Below are 15,965 nucleotides of genomic sequence, written 5' to 3' on the forward strand. Positions count from 1 at the left end.
TCTATAAGTATATATTTTTATTGGAATTAATTGAAAATTTGAATATATTTTTAATTTAAGTTAATTTTATTTATTTCTATTAGTATATATTTTTATTAGAATTTCTTGAAAATTTGAATTTATATTTATATTTCTAAATGTATATATTTTTTGTTAATTTATTAAAAAGGGAAAACAATTTTTTGAGTTTTGAATTTTTCAATGCGTTAATGTAAGAAAAATTGTATAATAATAATAATAATAATAATAATAATAATAATAATAATAATAATAATAATAATAATAATAATAATAATAATAATAATAATAATAATATGCACACACAAAAACACTATAAATCTATACGAACTCAACACATAAAGCAAAGTTTAGTTGCCATAACAAAAAAGGCTTCACCTCTTGTTCAAACAAACACTCACACCGAAGGTATTCTACACATGAAGTGCAAATCTGAAATTCATTTCAGGAACTTCCAATCTGTTTAAGCCAGAGACTAAGCTCTATCAAACCACTTGTACAAACATGTTGGCATAACATTACAACCATCAAAATTACATAATATCTTTGCATGTTGAGCAATCACAATATTCAAAATTTCTAAACCATAACAATTTCATATAAACAATAATCAAAGGATCAAACAACCACAATAATTTCATAAGAAAAAGTCATAATACATTCATCATTCATCTGCAGTTGTCAAACCAAATGATCATAAGATAACCACAAAATCACTGCATAAATAAAGCATAAATAAAAAAGAGAACATATCCAAAACATGTACCATATTAGCAACAAAATTAACCCTAAGATAACCCTAATTAATTGTTCAGAACCTTTACCGGATTAGCCACAAAATTAACATCAAGACAACACTAACTGATAGACTTCTTCAACGCGTCTTCTTCAACGCGTCCAATGCTATCCTAGCCTGATCCGTAATCAGTTGCCCCCGGGCCACAAACAGTTCCATCTCCGCAATTTGAACCTTTCTCCATCCCTCGTTAAACTCATCAACCATGGACTCCTCCAACAATCCTATTCCCCTTTCCATAGCATTCATGTTCAACAAGGATAACCCCGGAGCTTCACCAAATCTACACATTTCACTCAAAGCCAAGCTTCTATCAACACCACCCTCATCTTTTCCAGCACCATTGACAACTTTTTCTTTCTTAGCAGAACCATTGTTTCTCACCGGAGCTTCCTTCTTAGTACTCTTCGGAGTTTTCTCATTCACTTTTCCATTTTCTTCACCTTCATTGCCTACGTTATTATTGCCTTCAGTATTACCCCAAACCTTTTTGGAAAGTTCAAAAGCTTTCTTATCATGCTCTTTAGTGAAACTACCACCGTCTTTGAACTTCATCTTCAAACCACGGACCTTCCGCTTCAGCTGTTCGGTAGTCACATCCCCGTGAATAGATTTCTTCACAAAACTATGAAATCCGACCAATTCCTTCATCGGATCCTTTCCGGTTTTGGAAATGAAGTCAGCAAGACCTTTCAGAATGGCAATCTCGTCTCCTTCAGTGAAGACTCTCTGATTCATCTTCTTTGAGTCTTCCCCTGTCATTTTCAGGTCACCGTCTCCATCCGCCTCGTTTTCAGAACCACCGCCGGCGCCGGTTGTTTTCTTCTTAGCAGGTTTGGAACCGTTTTCGTTTGCACGCTTTGTTCCAGATCTGGCCGGTACAGGAGGCTTGACTTTGGCGTTAGGTGGAGTAGGTTCTTGTTCAGAATCAGATTCGGCCCCAGATTCCGATTCGGAGCCGGAGTCGGGTTTAGGGTTTGAGATTGGGGTAGAAGGTGGAGGATTATTGGAAGGAGGTTGAACTTGTTCTTCTTCGGATGAAGAACCTTCATCTTCATCTTTATCATCTTCTTCATTCTGATCAGTTTCTTCTTCTGAATCTTCTTCTTCATCGACTACTTCATCTTCTGGCTTTTTGGAGGAAGGTGGTTGGTCGTCATCGGAGGAAGAGGAGGCGGTGGGTGGATCGTCGAGCGGAGAGATGCGGAGTCGCTTTGGTGGTGCCATGGAGATTTGAGATTAGGGTTTTGGGTTTGAATAGACGATGGCAAAGTGAAGTGATGAAAAGGAATAGGTTCTCGATATTTAAGAAAGGGGCGTGGAGAATAGTGTCCATTAAAATAATGTAAATTTTATTTGTTGTTATTTAATTGAATGAATTAGTAAAATAATATTATTTTGTCTCTTTAAAAATAATAATCTTATACATAAGTTATATTTGATTACTATGTTGATTTATGTTAATCTTTTCTTTTTATATTGATTATATTGATTTATTCTTTAGTGAATTAATATTATATGTGTTTTTAAATGAGGTGTTTTTTTTTTAAATATACTTGATCATTATTCTTATTCTCTCATTTAAGTAGAATTAAATTCTCTCATTTAAGAAGTATTAAATGTTATTAAAAAGAAATATTAAGTAATTAATCAAAAATTGATTTGGGTAATTATGGAAGAACACATAATAATTTGTTATTAATCGACGTAAACTTGAACAATATTAATTGGACCTTAGCATTGATTCTGACTATAATCATTGTCTTTGAATTGATTAACCTTTTTGGGAAACAAAACAAAATCTTCTCAAATTAATTTTATTATATATTTTATTTAAATTTAAATTTAAATTATTCGGACATTAATTAAGCCACCGTTAAAGTGAGTCACTATAAATTACATTACAATCAACTTGAAAAATTAAAAAGACAAAAACTATTTACAATGCATCTCAATTATGGTACACAACTCACAATACATGTAATATTGTATTTATGGTACACAACTCACAATACATGTATTATTGTATTTATAGTACACAACTCACAATACAACAATTAATTAATTGACAAATGAAATTAATTAAAATTAAGATGAAATAAGTAAATGCTATTAAAAATATAAACTAAGTAATCAATAAAAAATGATTTTTCTCTCTCTTTTCTTTCGTTCGCTCTTTCAATATTCTTAAATCTAATTTTTAATTTTCTACAAATATCTACAATAATGAATGTTAAAGATTAGATGTAATAGAAAATATTATATATAATAGGATGCTAATTTATGAATGTTTAAGGGTGCATTTGGAAATATTTTTGGTGTATTTTTCTTACGGTTAATAGATAAAATAAAATTTATATTTTATCATAGTTGATGATAATTTTCTAAAATAAATTATCAAATATTTTTTTATCAAACATTTTTTTTAAGATATGAATGATGTAAGATTTTTGTTAACATCCGAAATTATATATTCTTAATATTGTTTTATTTATTTTCTATTCATTTAATTTATTTTGTTAATAAGTTTTAATTTTTTATTAATAAATAAAGCATAATACTTTTGGATTAGGTCTTTTTTATATTCCTTTTTAAAAAAATAATAAAAAATAATAACCATAATTTTTAGAACCCTGAGCATCCTTTTCCCTTGTGTCCTTTTCATTTTGTAGGATTTTCTTCTAAAATGTAAAATATTGCAGAAAAATAAGTTTTTTGTTACTCAAAGATAGAAACAGAATAAAAGAAAAATAAAAACTAATAAAGTAGATTTAAGTGTTATTATCAAAATAATGTTCATAATTTTGAGTTGTGATAATTTATTCAATTTAGAAGAAAATTTTGATAATCTTAAACTTTTGATTTGCTGAAGTTATAGCTTTAAATTTTCATACTTTTTCTCACATTAATATTCATTTTTCGCTTTTATTTCATGTAAATGTACTATTTCTATTTAAAAAATTTCGTTTATTGATAAAGTTGTGCTTTTTTTATAATAAAACAACTATTAATATATATTTTCTTTTCTATTGATGACTACCTATTGATCACTTTTTTCCGAAATATTTTGTATTCAATATTTAAATGTTATTTAATTTGTTGAGACTTATTTTTTATTTTTTATGTGCATTTTTTTTATAGAGTATTTGAAAATAAATAAAATTTTATAAATATCTTAATAACTCTTTGTTATTTAATTTTGTTATTAAAGGTTAATGTACAATTTTATTTAATGTTATTTTCAATTAATAAAAATATTAAATTATTCATTTATAAACTATAAATAATCATAAAATATTTTTTAATTTAAGAAATTTTGTCCCGTGCCTCGCACACGGGTAAACTCACTAGTATCATACAATAGAAGAGATGAGTATTTTGACAAATTTGCCAAGTGTCACATTTTAAAAATCCTTACTATTTCTTTATTTGCTATTAATAGAAAACTTTTCATAATTATCTTTTAAATATTTATTTAATTAATTAATTTATTTCTAATTATATTATTCATTAATAATAATAATAATAGAATTAGGCTTTGAAAACGAAAAAAAACGGTTCAGTTTTTTTATTATTAATTAAAAAATCTCATGATATAACACAGAATAATTGTTTTAGCTTCTCGCCGTTTCACTTCCCAATACTTAATCATCAATGTTATTCCTTTCTCAATGCAAACGGTTGAATTCGTCATCTCATAAATTAATATTTGCAGTTTTCATTGTATTTTTTTACTTTTCAAATTAAGAGTACTGGGAATAATCCATTAAAAAGAGAGACCATTAATTTTTCAGATTTAGTTTCCATTTCTCTCTCTTTCGTGTTCCATTGCTCTCTCATCCATAAATCAAACATTAAACAAAAAAAACAACACAACCATGTATCTTTCTACTTATGCGAATCGCTCTAAACCAACAACACAAAAATGAAACAAGAGCAAACTGTCATAAAAGGAATGGAGGATTGTGGACGGACTCGCGATGGACAAGAGCTTGTGCAGTGGTCGGTGTAGGTCCTGGCGTGGATGCGTCTGTTGGACACGATGGAATACGTTCAAACACGGTGGCCGGTGCTGCAATACGGTTGTCATTGTGTCAGATGGGTATTACTTCGACAGTGGTACTCGCGTCAGATCATGGTGGAGCAGCTGGCCGCGATGTTGTAGTCGGCCGGTTATCGATCGGGGATAGCTTGCGTTACATTCTTGATATGGTGCGGCATGCTTCTTCTGAGTCTTGCGTTTTCGTTTCTTTCCGGTTCCACCGTTTTCTTTTAACCTTTGTAATGTTTTTCTTTTGAATATGCAGGTCGTTATAATTTGAAATTGAGGATATTGTGTTAGAAATCCTGAAAGTTTATCAAAAGCATGGACAAGTCTTGGTTATAGTTTGAAAACAACTCTTATCGGCACGACTGTTGTTATTTAAGATAATTAGTCCACCATTGTTAGATCATATTCAAAGAAAGTTCAGAACAACTATTTTTCTTATATTTTAATTTCATAATTTACCACTTTGTCATAAATACAGATTCTAACTTATAGTTGAGTATTTCATCTATTAGGAGATAGGACAACAATATATATACAGGTTCTGATGAGAAAGCAATAAACTTTGTAAATTCTGAAGGAAGGTAAATGGATCTTGAAGTTTTTTATCAGCTTGCTAAAGTTGTATGATCAGGCTGCTAATGACGTAGTATGAGGAATTCTATCTTGATAAATTAAAACAAATCAATTTACTGCCACAGAAAATCCAAGTTGTGAAAAAAAAGAAGCTAACTATAATGACTTTGGTATAATGGCCTTAATTTACTGTCAAATTCAATACAATATTATGCCCTTAATTATAATGACTTTGGTATAATATCCTTAGTTGTATTTTCATACTGAATTGCTAACTAATTTTTAGAATAATAAATATTATACTCTATATTAGAGTCATCATTGTAATTTATGCATGCTTTCTATATATCAAGGTAAAAGAGAGACTAATTTTGTTCAGGAGCACATATTAACCAAAAGTTTGGTTTTGTATGTTTATATTTATTATTAAAAACATTAAAAACAAAATCATTTTTTAACCAAAAGTTTGGTTTTGTATGTTTATATTTATTATTAAAAACAATAAAAACAAAATCATTTTTTAAAGTAATGTATTATAAATAATGTATTTTAGTATTTCAACCATGACTCTTTATATTCAAAATTCACCAACAATTATAATCATTATTGCTATTAAGATTTAACCTAACTATCTTTATTAAAAAATAAATAAGATCGAAATCTTTTTTTTAATACCTGTATTTCCATTAATTTTTAACGACGACTCTCCGTATTCAAAATCCAAAATAATCAATTCTTACCTTTATTGACGTTACCTAATCAACTTTATTGAAAAAATATAAAAATCAATTTTAATTTATTGATATAATCCAAATATTGTATTCCAAGGCATTACTATACACATATTGAATCATTTTAATAGTATGAGCGTCAAATAAAAAATATTAACTTTTTCAAACTAAATAGGAAAATTACTAGAAATTTTGCTTTAAAAGAATTAATACTTTTATTTTTACCGCAAAAAATCATAATTATTTTATTAAATTCTAACATAAAAATTGATGATAGAAAAACTTAAAATATTTAAAATTAAATCAATCTACTTCGGTAATAATTAATAACCTCAACTAATATAGGGTTCTAAAAAAACTTTTTTTAAAAAATTATAATTTTGACAAACTAATTTTAAGTTACTTAAAAAAAATTTATTTGACATTTTAAATCTTTTAAATTATTTCTAACATGGAGTACTATAAATATTTAAACTTTTAATTTTTATAATTTCTTTGATTGGATTCTAATCTTTATCATTTTATTCACAAAAATTTATAAATATATAAGTTTTCTAAATTAAAATTGATTTCTTGTTTCTAAGAAAAGGAAGGTTGTAACACCCCACATATATATGTCTAGAATAATATGCATAAAGTATTAATTATGGTTCATAGACGACAAATACATAATATTTGCAGCGGAATTAGAAGTACATAAATACATAAGCCGAATGTATCATGGCCAAAATACAAGTACATCATAGGAGTACATGTCCAAAACATAAGAACTAGTAAGCACGATAAAGAACTAAGAGAAACATCCAAGCACCACCAAAAGATCTAATCCATCTTTCCCTTACCACGATCTTGTCTCGAACCACCTGAAAAAAAATATAATTGGAATGGGATGAGATTACTAAATCTCAATGAGTCCGCCTATCCTATTAGTCCACTCGGGTCTAAAGGGAACATACAAAAATGAACGAATCCACCATTGATTCGGGGTTATTCTTACTTCTGGTACAAATACGGAGAAAATAATCAATTCATCCTCCATTGGATGAATAATGCAAATATACAATTATATAACACTCTTAGGTTTCAGCATCCTAAGGAATGTGACTGAAAAGACTTGAGGAGCAATGACCCCAACGGGAGACCTGTCCAGTTATTGTCGGACGTGGTGATAGGATACGAGTGGAGATCGTTATACCCTACTAGGTAAGTTAGTTGAATGCATGGCCTCGGAGTTGGACCACCATGTTAGTACTACCAGACATGTATGACGCCACAGTATCGTTGTCGTGCACGAGATGCATGAGTTATATTTGCTGACAGATATGGGACAGTGTTGATCTGGAACTCGAGGTAGGATCCTGATTTGGTACTCGTGAGACACGAACCCAAAATTCTCATAAGGTAGGTGGAATAAGAATCCACATGTCGCACTCGATGATTCAGGATTATGCGAGCGGGTGACAATGAGATGGATTAGATTCTAACGCTACGCTCATGAGGAGATGTTGGTGGTCGTGGTCACGAGAGAATTTTAGGTTTCTACATCGTGGATGTTTCTTAACCTAACAGATTGGTGAACCTTTGCACGTGAGTGTCCGAATTTGTGATATGTGTGAACAATGTATCCTGGACGGCACGAGGCGTGGCAATTCTCTAACCTTGGTGGACATTGTTGGAGTGGATGAAGTATATCTTGGATTAGCTCAATGTGGGACATACCTAGAGGAGTATTGGTAGATCCTCAGTAACGTAGACAATGTCGGACTTGGAAGAGTAGAGGCACATTGGTTTTGGTAATGTCATGGAATTTCAAAGGGAGATGTCCAAGGCACACAATATGATCTCTTATTTTGTAACTAAACATTTGCAGTTAGAAATGTTGCATGGGGATAGCGCAACCGAAAAAGTCAGATTTGTGTCAGATTCAGAGACGAAGAGGTATTAAATGACTATGTGATTGAAGTGCGACCGAGAGAGGATTATTACATCAGTCAAGTCGGTGAGTTATTAGAAGTATTTTTACACCAATGGTGTGAAGTCGTATGGCTGGGGAGAGTTATCGTAAAAGCTGTAAGATGTGGAAGTCGGTAAGATAAGGCAAACTTGTAATCAGAGAGAGTTTTTGGCTTTGGGAGTTATTGAACCGAGGCATGTTGACCAGGTTGTGTTCGAATAAACCTATCCCAGAATAATGGAAAAGTTAGTGACTTGAGTTTTGGGCATTACTCAACCTCGAGGAGAAGTGGGGCGATGAGTATGTTTAAGGTTCAGGCACGTGTTGTATTCGGACAGATACCGAGAAGGAACTGTTACTACTAAAAGACTAAGTAAGGTGTAGTAATGGAATTAAGTGTATTATGGACAAAGTGTGATTAGAGGATTCCAAGAAGTGTGTAACCGGTTGAGGATCAGAGTAGCGCAACGGATAAGCAAAACCAGATAAGTATGTAGTAAGTATGGACGGACTACTTGTAGGATTTGGTGTTGGAATAGAGATATCTTCCTAAGAGAACTCACTAGAGTAGTGTTTTGGTTTGTTTCTCTCTCTCAATGATCTGCCACAATCTTGAGAGGTAATGTTGGTGGACTAGTTTAGAGGAGGCTTCATGATTCATGTTTGATCAATATCCCTGATCGACGGTCGAGTTTGTGGGTATAGTGACCATTGGAATGAGTAAGTCAAGTAAAGGATGCTTCTTAACAAAGACTCGTCGTGGATACGTCTTGTGTACTTATGAGCGAGTGTGAACACTTGGATGATGGTTGCAGGACCGCTGTAAGAGGTCATTCCTTTGTCTGGAGGACTTTGTGTGAAGTTATTGGATAGCAAGGATTTCGTTGCAAAATTATACATCTGCAAGTAATAGTGGCAGATATTTTGTCTAAGGATGAAACAAGGATTGAAGTAAGAGTTTTGTTGTATGAAGACGTTAGGCTTGGAATAAGCCAATTTGAGCATCTGGGAATCAGAATTCCGGACTGAGGAATTTAACAAGCATCTGCATGACACCTTATGGATTCGTTTGGAAGTAAATCTAAAATATCGTCATTAGTAGGAGGCGTCACAACAGAAATGTATGGATTTGAGATCATGAATGAAACTAAGGGAAAGTTTGTGGCTTATGTTGAGTAGGGTTGAGCTTAGCAGACATTTCAGATGAGAATTGTCCAACCGGATGAATTACCAAGAATCTTAAAGCTACGCAGACTCGGTGCAAGAAGTAAGGTTACGAACCTTGGAAGGATCATTCTGAAGTATGTTGATGCGGAGTATCATAAGAGATATGTTGTATGTGGACTACAATCCCAGTCAAGAGTGTTTGGACACAAGTGTATAGATGAGTTGTGTTTCTTGGGTGGAATGACTTTCAATGGAAGTCGTGAGGTTTATCCAAGGGAGGAATATGTAAGGAACGTTCATCCCCTCGTTGAAAGAAGATGTGAGAAGCTTGTTATCATGGTGATTGGAAGGAATTCGAGGGCGAATTCTATTTAAGGGGGGGAGAATGTAATATCCCATATCGTCTAAGAATGTATATTTATACACTATGAAGGACTAAGAGAAGTTTGTAGAATTAAAGAGAAATAGTTAGATTGGAACTACATGGCAAACCGGTAATTTTCACATAGTTGAGGGGTAATATGATCATTGATCATGGCATGAACCACTTAAGGGCTTGTTTGGATACAAACCTCATTCTTATGTGATGCAAAATCAGAATTTAGAAGAGAGAAAGGAAGAGGAAACGTGAAGCTTGGAGAAGAGGAGAGAAGTTCATCATCTTCATCAAGACCTTGCATGTGTGGGAAGCTTTAACAAATATGGAGGAAGAACCATGATCAAGTGGTAGAATCATCTTCTTCATCCTTCCAAACTCAGAATCAGTATCATCATCATCTCCATTATTCTACCATGCAAACCAGAATCTCCATGGCATGAGGTGAGTTCCATTAGATAGAACTTGGGTAGGTAGTTTGGGAATGTATGCATGTTGGGTTTTGGGTTGAGTTTGATGTTGTACATGCTTGATCAATTGATGAAAATGTGTTCTCATTATGTTAATAAATGTATTGGATCGTTATTACATGTTTGAGTTTGAATTAGGATTGATTGAGATGCAAAAATAGAGGTTAGAACCCTAAAATTCGTGTTCTGCACTGTCAGGTTCGCTACAGCGAACTCTGTGTTCGCTGCAGCGAATGTCTGCAGACTGCACTTTTGTGTTTCACTAAATTGACCATAACTTGAGTTCTACAACTCGAAACGGAGTGCCGTCAGAAGCGTTGGAACGGTCTTTCAGTTCTCTATGTGATATTGCTTAGATAACATGATTTTGAAGTAGATATAAATTATGGCACATGATTAAGTGTTGCTTGGTTTTAGAATATGCACAATTTAGCCTTGAGTTTATGTCAATGAGATGTTATCCTTGGGTTGAACTTAGAATAGGATGTTACCCTAAATATTAGGTTGTATAATGTTATCCTAATGAGTATATGTATGTTTACTATAGCTTGTTATTCGGTTATCAGTGGCTGCATGTAGAAATTTGGGGCTTGGGGACCCCAAATGCGTTTCTGCATTTTGCTGATTTTGCAGAGTTCGCTGCAGCGAACTTTTATTTCGCTGTAGCGAATGGTTCGCTGTAGCGAATAAACCTGGGAGTTGAATTGATTTATTCGTTGTAGCGAACTTTCCTTCGCTGTAGCGAATTGGGGCTTCGTTGGGAGTTCGCTGTAGCGAACTGACCTGGATTTGAAGAAGTTTAGCTTATGTTTGAGTTTGCTGTAGCGAACAGGAAGTTCGCTGTAGCGAACTAGTCTGTTACAGAATTGATAATTTTCCCTATTGAGTGCAGTTTCGTTCCGAATTGGGAACCGAAAGCCTCTTGTTTTGGATTGATAATCATCATGGAATTGTATGAGTAATTATGTGTTTCTATGATGATTAAATGCATGATTACACTGTGGTTATGACATTGATATGCATGTTGGATGAGTTATAAATTACATGTAATGTTATGTATGATTATGCATTGTTTTCCGTTTGTTCCGGTTGAACATTCGGATGTGATTGCCTGTGTGATGGCTGATACTGTGATGTGTGTATGCTTGAATCGGAGTAAGCTTAAGCTACTAGGTGGTAAGGCCTGTTTATGGACTTAGTTCCATCATTTACCGTTGCGATGTGCTGGTGAGGGTCTTGAATGGCGTTTCCCACCTTGATGTAACACATCGGCGTGCTCGGTATGTATTTGTGCACCTGAGCTACCATTGCGATATGCTGGTGAAGGTCTTGAATGGCGTTTCCCACCTTGATGTAACATATCGGCGTGCTTGGTATGGTGGGGTCGTGATGCCACGTAGGCTACATCACTTCGGACTCACCTCTAGTGATGTCACGTAGATAATCACTAGGCTTTCGCCCGGTGGGCTTGTACTGTCATGAAGGCGTTTTCGCATTTGGATAACCACCTGCGTATATACATGATTGATGGGGTAGTGACACCACTTAGGAAGTCACTGCGGTAACTCATCACAGATGAGATTGTGTAGCCAAGTAGGTGTAGTTCACATGGGGTTCATCTGACTCATAGTGCGGTGGTCTTGTGCGAGTCTCTTGACGCGATGTACAGGAGTAACTCACCGAGGGTGTGGTTTGGCAGCCTAGGTAGACAGGCAGATTCTACTCCTGGATTCCTCGTACATGGGTACGGGTCTGCATACTTGTTTGTGATGGCGTTGAGCCTGTTTGTTGTTATTGCCTCATTGGATAGTTATGGGACTTCCAATGGTGGTGTATCCTTGTTTGTGTTTGTACCAGACCGTGAGGAAAACCCCGGATCCATGGTGGATCTGTTTGATTGTATGCACCTTGTAGAACTGAGCGAACCCGTAAGATAGGGGAACTCATTGAGATTTAGTAATCTCACCCCATTCCTCTTAATATTTTCAGGAACAAGTTAGAAGTAGTCTGATTGTTTGAAGGATTGCTTTGAAGACTGTGGTCAAGCAAATGGCAGGAAGACCTCGTCAGACGTTATCTTTCCGCTGTGCATTGTTGAAGACAAGCCGATCATATATGTTTTCAGTTGGACTTTTGAATTGTATACGATTTTAATTTCTTGTCTTTAACGCTTATGTATGTTTCTTGTACCATTTATAGCATCACTACATATTATTCTAGACATATATGTAAGGGGTGTTACATTCTAATATTATATGAAGTGTTTATAATAATAATACTAATAATAAGAGGAAGGATGTATTTAATTATAATAATAATTAAATATATGTTTTACGTAATAAAATTATATTATGTCATTCACTAAAACAAAAAGAAAAAGTTATATATTATCGTCAAACTACATTAAACTACATTAGCCTTTAAAATTATTTACACTCACAATTATTAATAAATGATTCTTATGATATTTGAAAATAAAATAATTAAATGATAACGAAATATATCAAATTAATTGATTGATCGTTATTAAGTATAGTAAAAGAAAAGAAATTGTCCAAATTTTACCATATCAAATTTTATTGTAACAAATTTGTGAACTAATCAAATACTTTTAGAATAATTATAAACATTCTATTTTAAAAAATACAAATTTTGCTGATAAACATATATTTTAATATAATTTATTACATTTTAATGGTGTTTATAATTATAGTTAAAAAATTATATATTTTTTTAAAAAATATCACAAATAAATATAGTCCATAGACACAAATTGTTATATATTATGTTATACATATGAAATTTACACACAAAACTTTTTTTTATAGGAATTTACACACTAAACTTTATGCATATATAAAAAGGATTTTTCTAACCTATGCAACCTTGCATAGGATAAGAGACAATTAATACACCACTTTTTTATATATAAATTACCATATTTATATTTCTTTATGTTCATCCATTAATTGGGTAGGAGATAGAAAATATAAAAGATTACTTTTCAACAGAAAAATAATTAATATGAAAATTCATATGGAAAGAAATAGTGTATTAATTGCCCTTATTCTATGCAATGTTACATAGATTAGAAAGAATTTTATAATTCGAATGTAATATCATAGTCAATATTTGTTTATATTTTCTTTTGACTTTATTGCTCTCTGGTTCTTAGGAAAAACAGCTCTATGAATTCATAGTTTACGAACTGACGTACCTTTTTGATGGATTATCATGATGCTTTATGGTTTAATATGTATCATAATCATTATGAAGTAAGTAATGTTTTTTTATTTGACTAATTGACTTAAAATTGAAATTAATTTTCATTATTCATTGAAAATAAAATTTATTTATAATATTGAAAATGATATTAATTGTATAATCATACAATATAATAAAGCAAAATGAGTATTTTGGCAAGTTTGTCATTTGTCACAATATTAGAGTCCTTAGTATTTTTAAAAGGGTTAAATATGTTAGAGGTCCCTATAAATATGACAACCTTTAAATTTAGTCCCTACAAAATTTTCCTTCAAACAATGGTCCTCACAATATTTTCCGTCCCTATTTTTAGTCCTTGTCGTTAGATTCCACTAACGGAGGCTTACGTGGCACACCACGTGTCATGCCACATAAGTTAAAGTTAACAATAAATAAAAGGAGACAGATTGCGGGGGTTTTAAACCCCCTTTAAATAACTTTAAAAACAATAAATTTTCACAACCCTCATTCTTCACAGCATCAAACCTATGAATCTGGATTAGACTCTCTCAATCCTCTTTGCATCTTCTATATATCTTTTCCTTCCCCATCTTTGCATGATTAATCAAGCTATGTCTCTAAAAAATGCAACCATCACAAATGAACACCCTCACCCCTTAGATTCCCCAATAACCAAATAACACGCTTGCATAAAAGTTTAGAGACTTTACTAACCTTCTTATAGTTGAAGTTCTGATCCAAACTCAAATAATAAACTCAAATAAGTTGATCCAAATAGGCTTTAGATTCAAAAGTGCTTAGTTCTTACGCATTAACTGTTTTTCAAAACTATGAGTATGTTTTAATGCGATGGAATGTTTATTCGCTGTGTATAGCAGGATTATCCATGAATATAATTAGCCTTAAATGGTTGTATTGTGTATAGTATGTCAGTTCTAATTGTGATAGTTTTTAATGGCAAGTAAAAGTTATAATAGTGTTATTTTATTGGTTTGTTTTCATTTTCCTTATTTCTCATGAGTTGTTTGTGTCACATTCGCATCACATATGGGAGGAGTTCCAAGCAAAGGTAGAACTTTCCTGATGGATTTGTTACTAGGAAAGCTATATTAATTATCTAAACATAGTCAAGTTGTTGTTTCTATATACAAAGAATGCCTAAGGTTTTTTAACTAATTACTTTTTATCACAAACTTTGGATCAATTTATAAGATTGCAGTTTATTTATAATTTGAATGTTCTCCATGTGGAGGCAGTATCTATGCTTTTGATTGCAGAAACCATTATTGTTTCTATAAGCTATCATGTGGAGGCAATATCTATGGGTCACCTATGATTGATGATATTAGTTATATAACCTGCTGATCTTGGTATATTATATTATCCTTTAGACTCTAACTTTAAGTTGTTAAGAACTTAGCTAATTAAAGTTTTGTATTTTGCTTTGTTGTTTGTCTTTGTTATATTCCATAATGGATAATAGAGCTGGAATTTTTTTTAGAATATGCCGTACAAAAGCTCAATGAGAAGGTGAATAGGAGTATTTGGTGGGAACACATGCCACGGCATATCACATACCATTGTTCTTTTATGTCCATAATGTGGCACATGCAGTGAGTTTTGCAGAGACATATGCATGTTTAGTATTGTAAATAATTTTAGAATGCACACTAATGGTTTTAAGCTCATGAAAGAATTTACTTGGTTATATCACTAAGGGTGATATTTTCATGTCATGTAGAGAAGACTAATGATTTCAAGGGCTCTCCATATAAGTGAAAGCTTATTTATCATGAATTTGTAGGTTTGATAATGTGAAGAATGAGGGTAATAAAGATTTATCTACCAACAGTTTAATTAATTGCTCCTGAAAATTTCTGGTTTTTTAAGTTATTTAAGGGGGGTTTAAAACCCCCGCAATCTATCTATTTTTAATTAGTATTGATTTTAATTGACGTGGCGTTACACGTGGCATGCCACGTAAGCCTCCGTTAGTAAAATTTAACGGGAGGGACTAAAAATAGGGACGGAAAATATTGCGAGGACCATTCTTTGAAGAAAAATTTTGCAGGGACTAAAATTGAAAGTTGCAATATTTATAGGGACTAAAAACTTATTTAACCCTTTTTAAAAATACTATTAATAGAAATATTACTATATTTATATTTATATTTATTTTTATATTTAACTAACTATTTAATTAACATGTTATTGAAATCCCTTGAAAACAGGGCAACTTTTCAATTACCAGCGTAATTACCAACGTGACATGCATAAATGAAATTGCAGTGGAAAATGTAAAGACGACAAACACTTACCAATGCAAATAATAAAAATCCTTCACTATAATTATCAAAACCCTTCACTATAAATATCAAGCAATATGCAATGGATATGCAAAAATCAAAACGTTTCAAAACCCTTCTCTTTTTTCTGACAACATTTTTTATTTATTTAATTGACAATTAAAATAAAAAAAAACAATATATGGTATGATCAAGAAAAGGGACGGTCAATTTTATCCTTAGGTTTTATATTTTTCTTTTTTTGGTAGATCTTTTCTATTTCTATTTTTTAAATATAGGAAATTAAAAAGTTTTTTAT

The 15,965-nt window shown here is 32.1% G+C and overlaps 1 protein-coding gene across 1 annotated transcript; it reads right to left on the minus strand.

Moving 5' to 3' along the window:
• Nucleotides 1–531: 531 nt before the first annotated feature.
• On the minus strand, nt 532–2,098 carry LOC131633891 (probable transcription factor At1g44810). Its single transcript, XM_058904566.1, has one exon. It carries the CDS (start codon nt 2,039–2,041, stop codon nt 893–895), a length of 1,149 nt encoding a protein of 382 aa, XP_058760549.1. The 5' UTR covers nt 2,042–2,098; the 3' UTR covers nt 532–892.
• Between the last annotated feature and the right edge of the window lie 13,867 nt (nt 2,099–15,965).

Source organism: Vicia villosa, unplaced genomic scaffold (genome assembly GCF_029867415.1).
Source record: "Vicia villosa cultivar HV-30 ecotype Madison, WI unplaced genomic scaffold, Vvil1.0 ctg.001188F_1_1, whole genome shotgun sequence".
NCBI lineage: Eukaryota > Viridiplantae > Streptophyta > Magnoliopsida > Fabales > Fabaceae > Vicia > Vicia villosa.

Coding starts and splice junctions, on each gene's coding strand:
- LOC131633891 (XM_058904566.1), bottom strand. CDS start 2,041: ATGGCACCACCAAAGCGACTCCGCATCTCTCCGCTCGACGATCCACCC.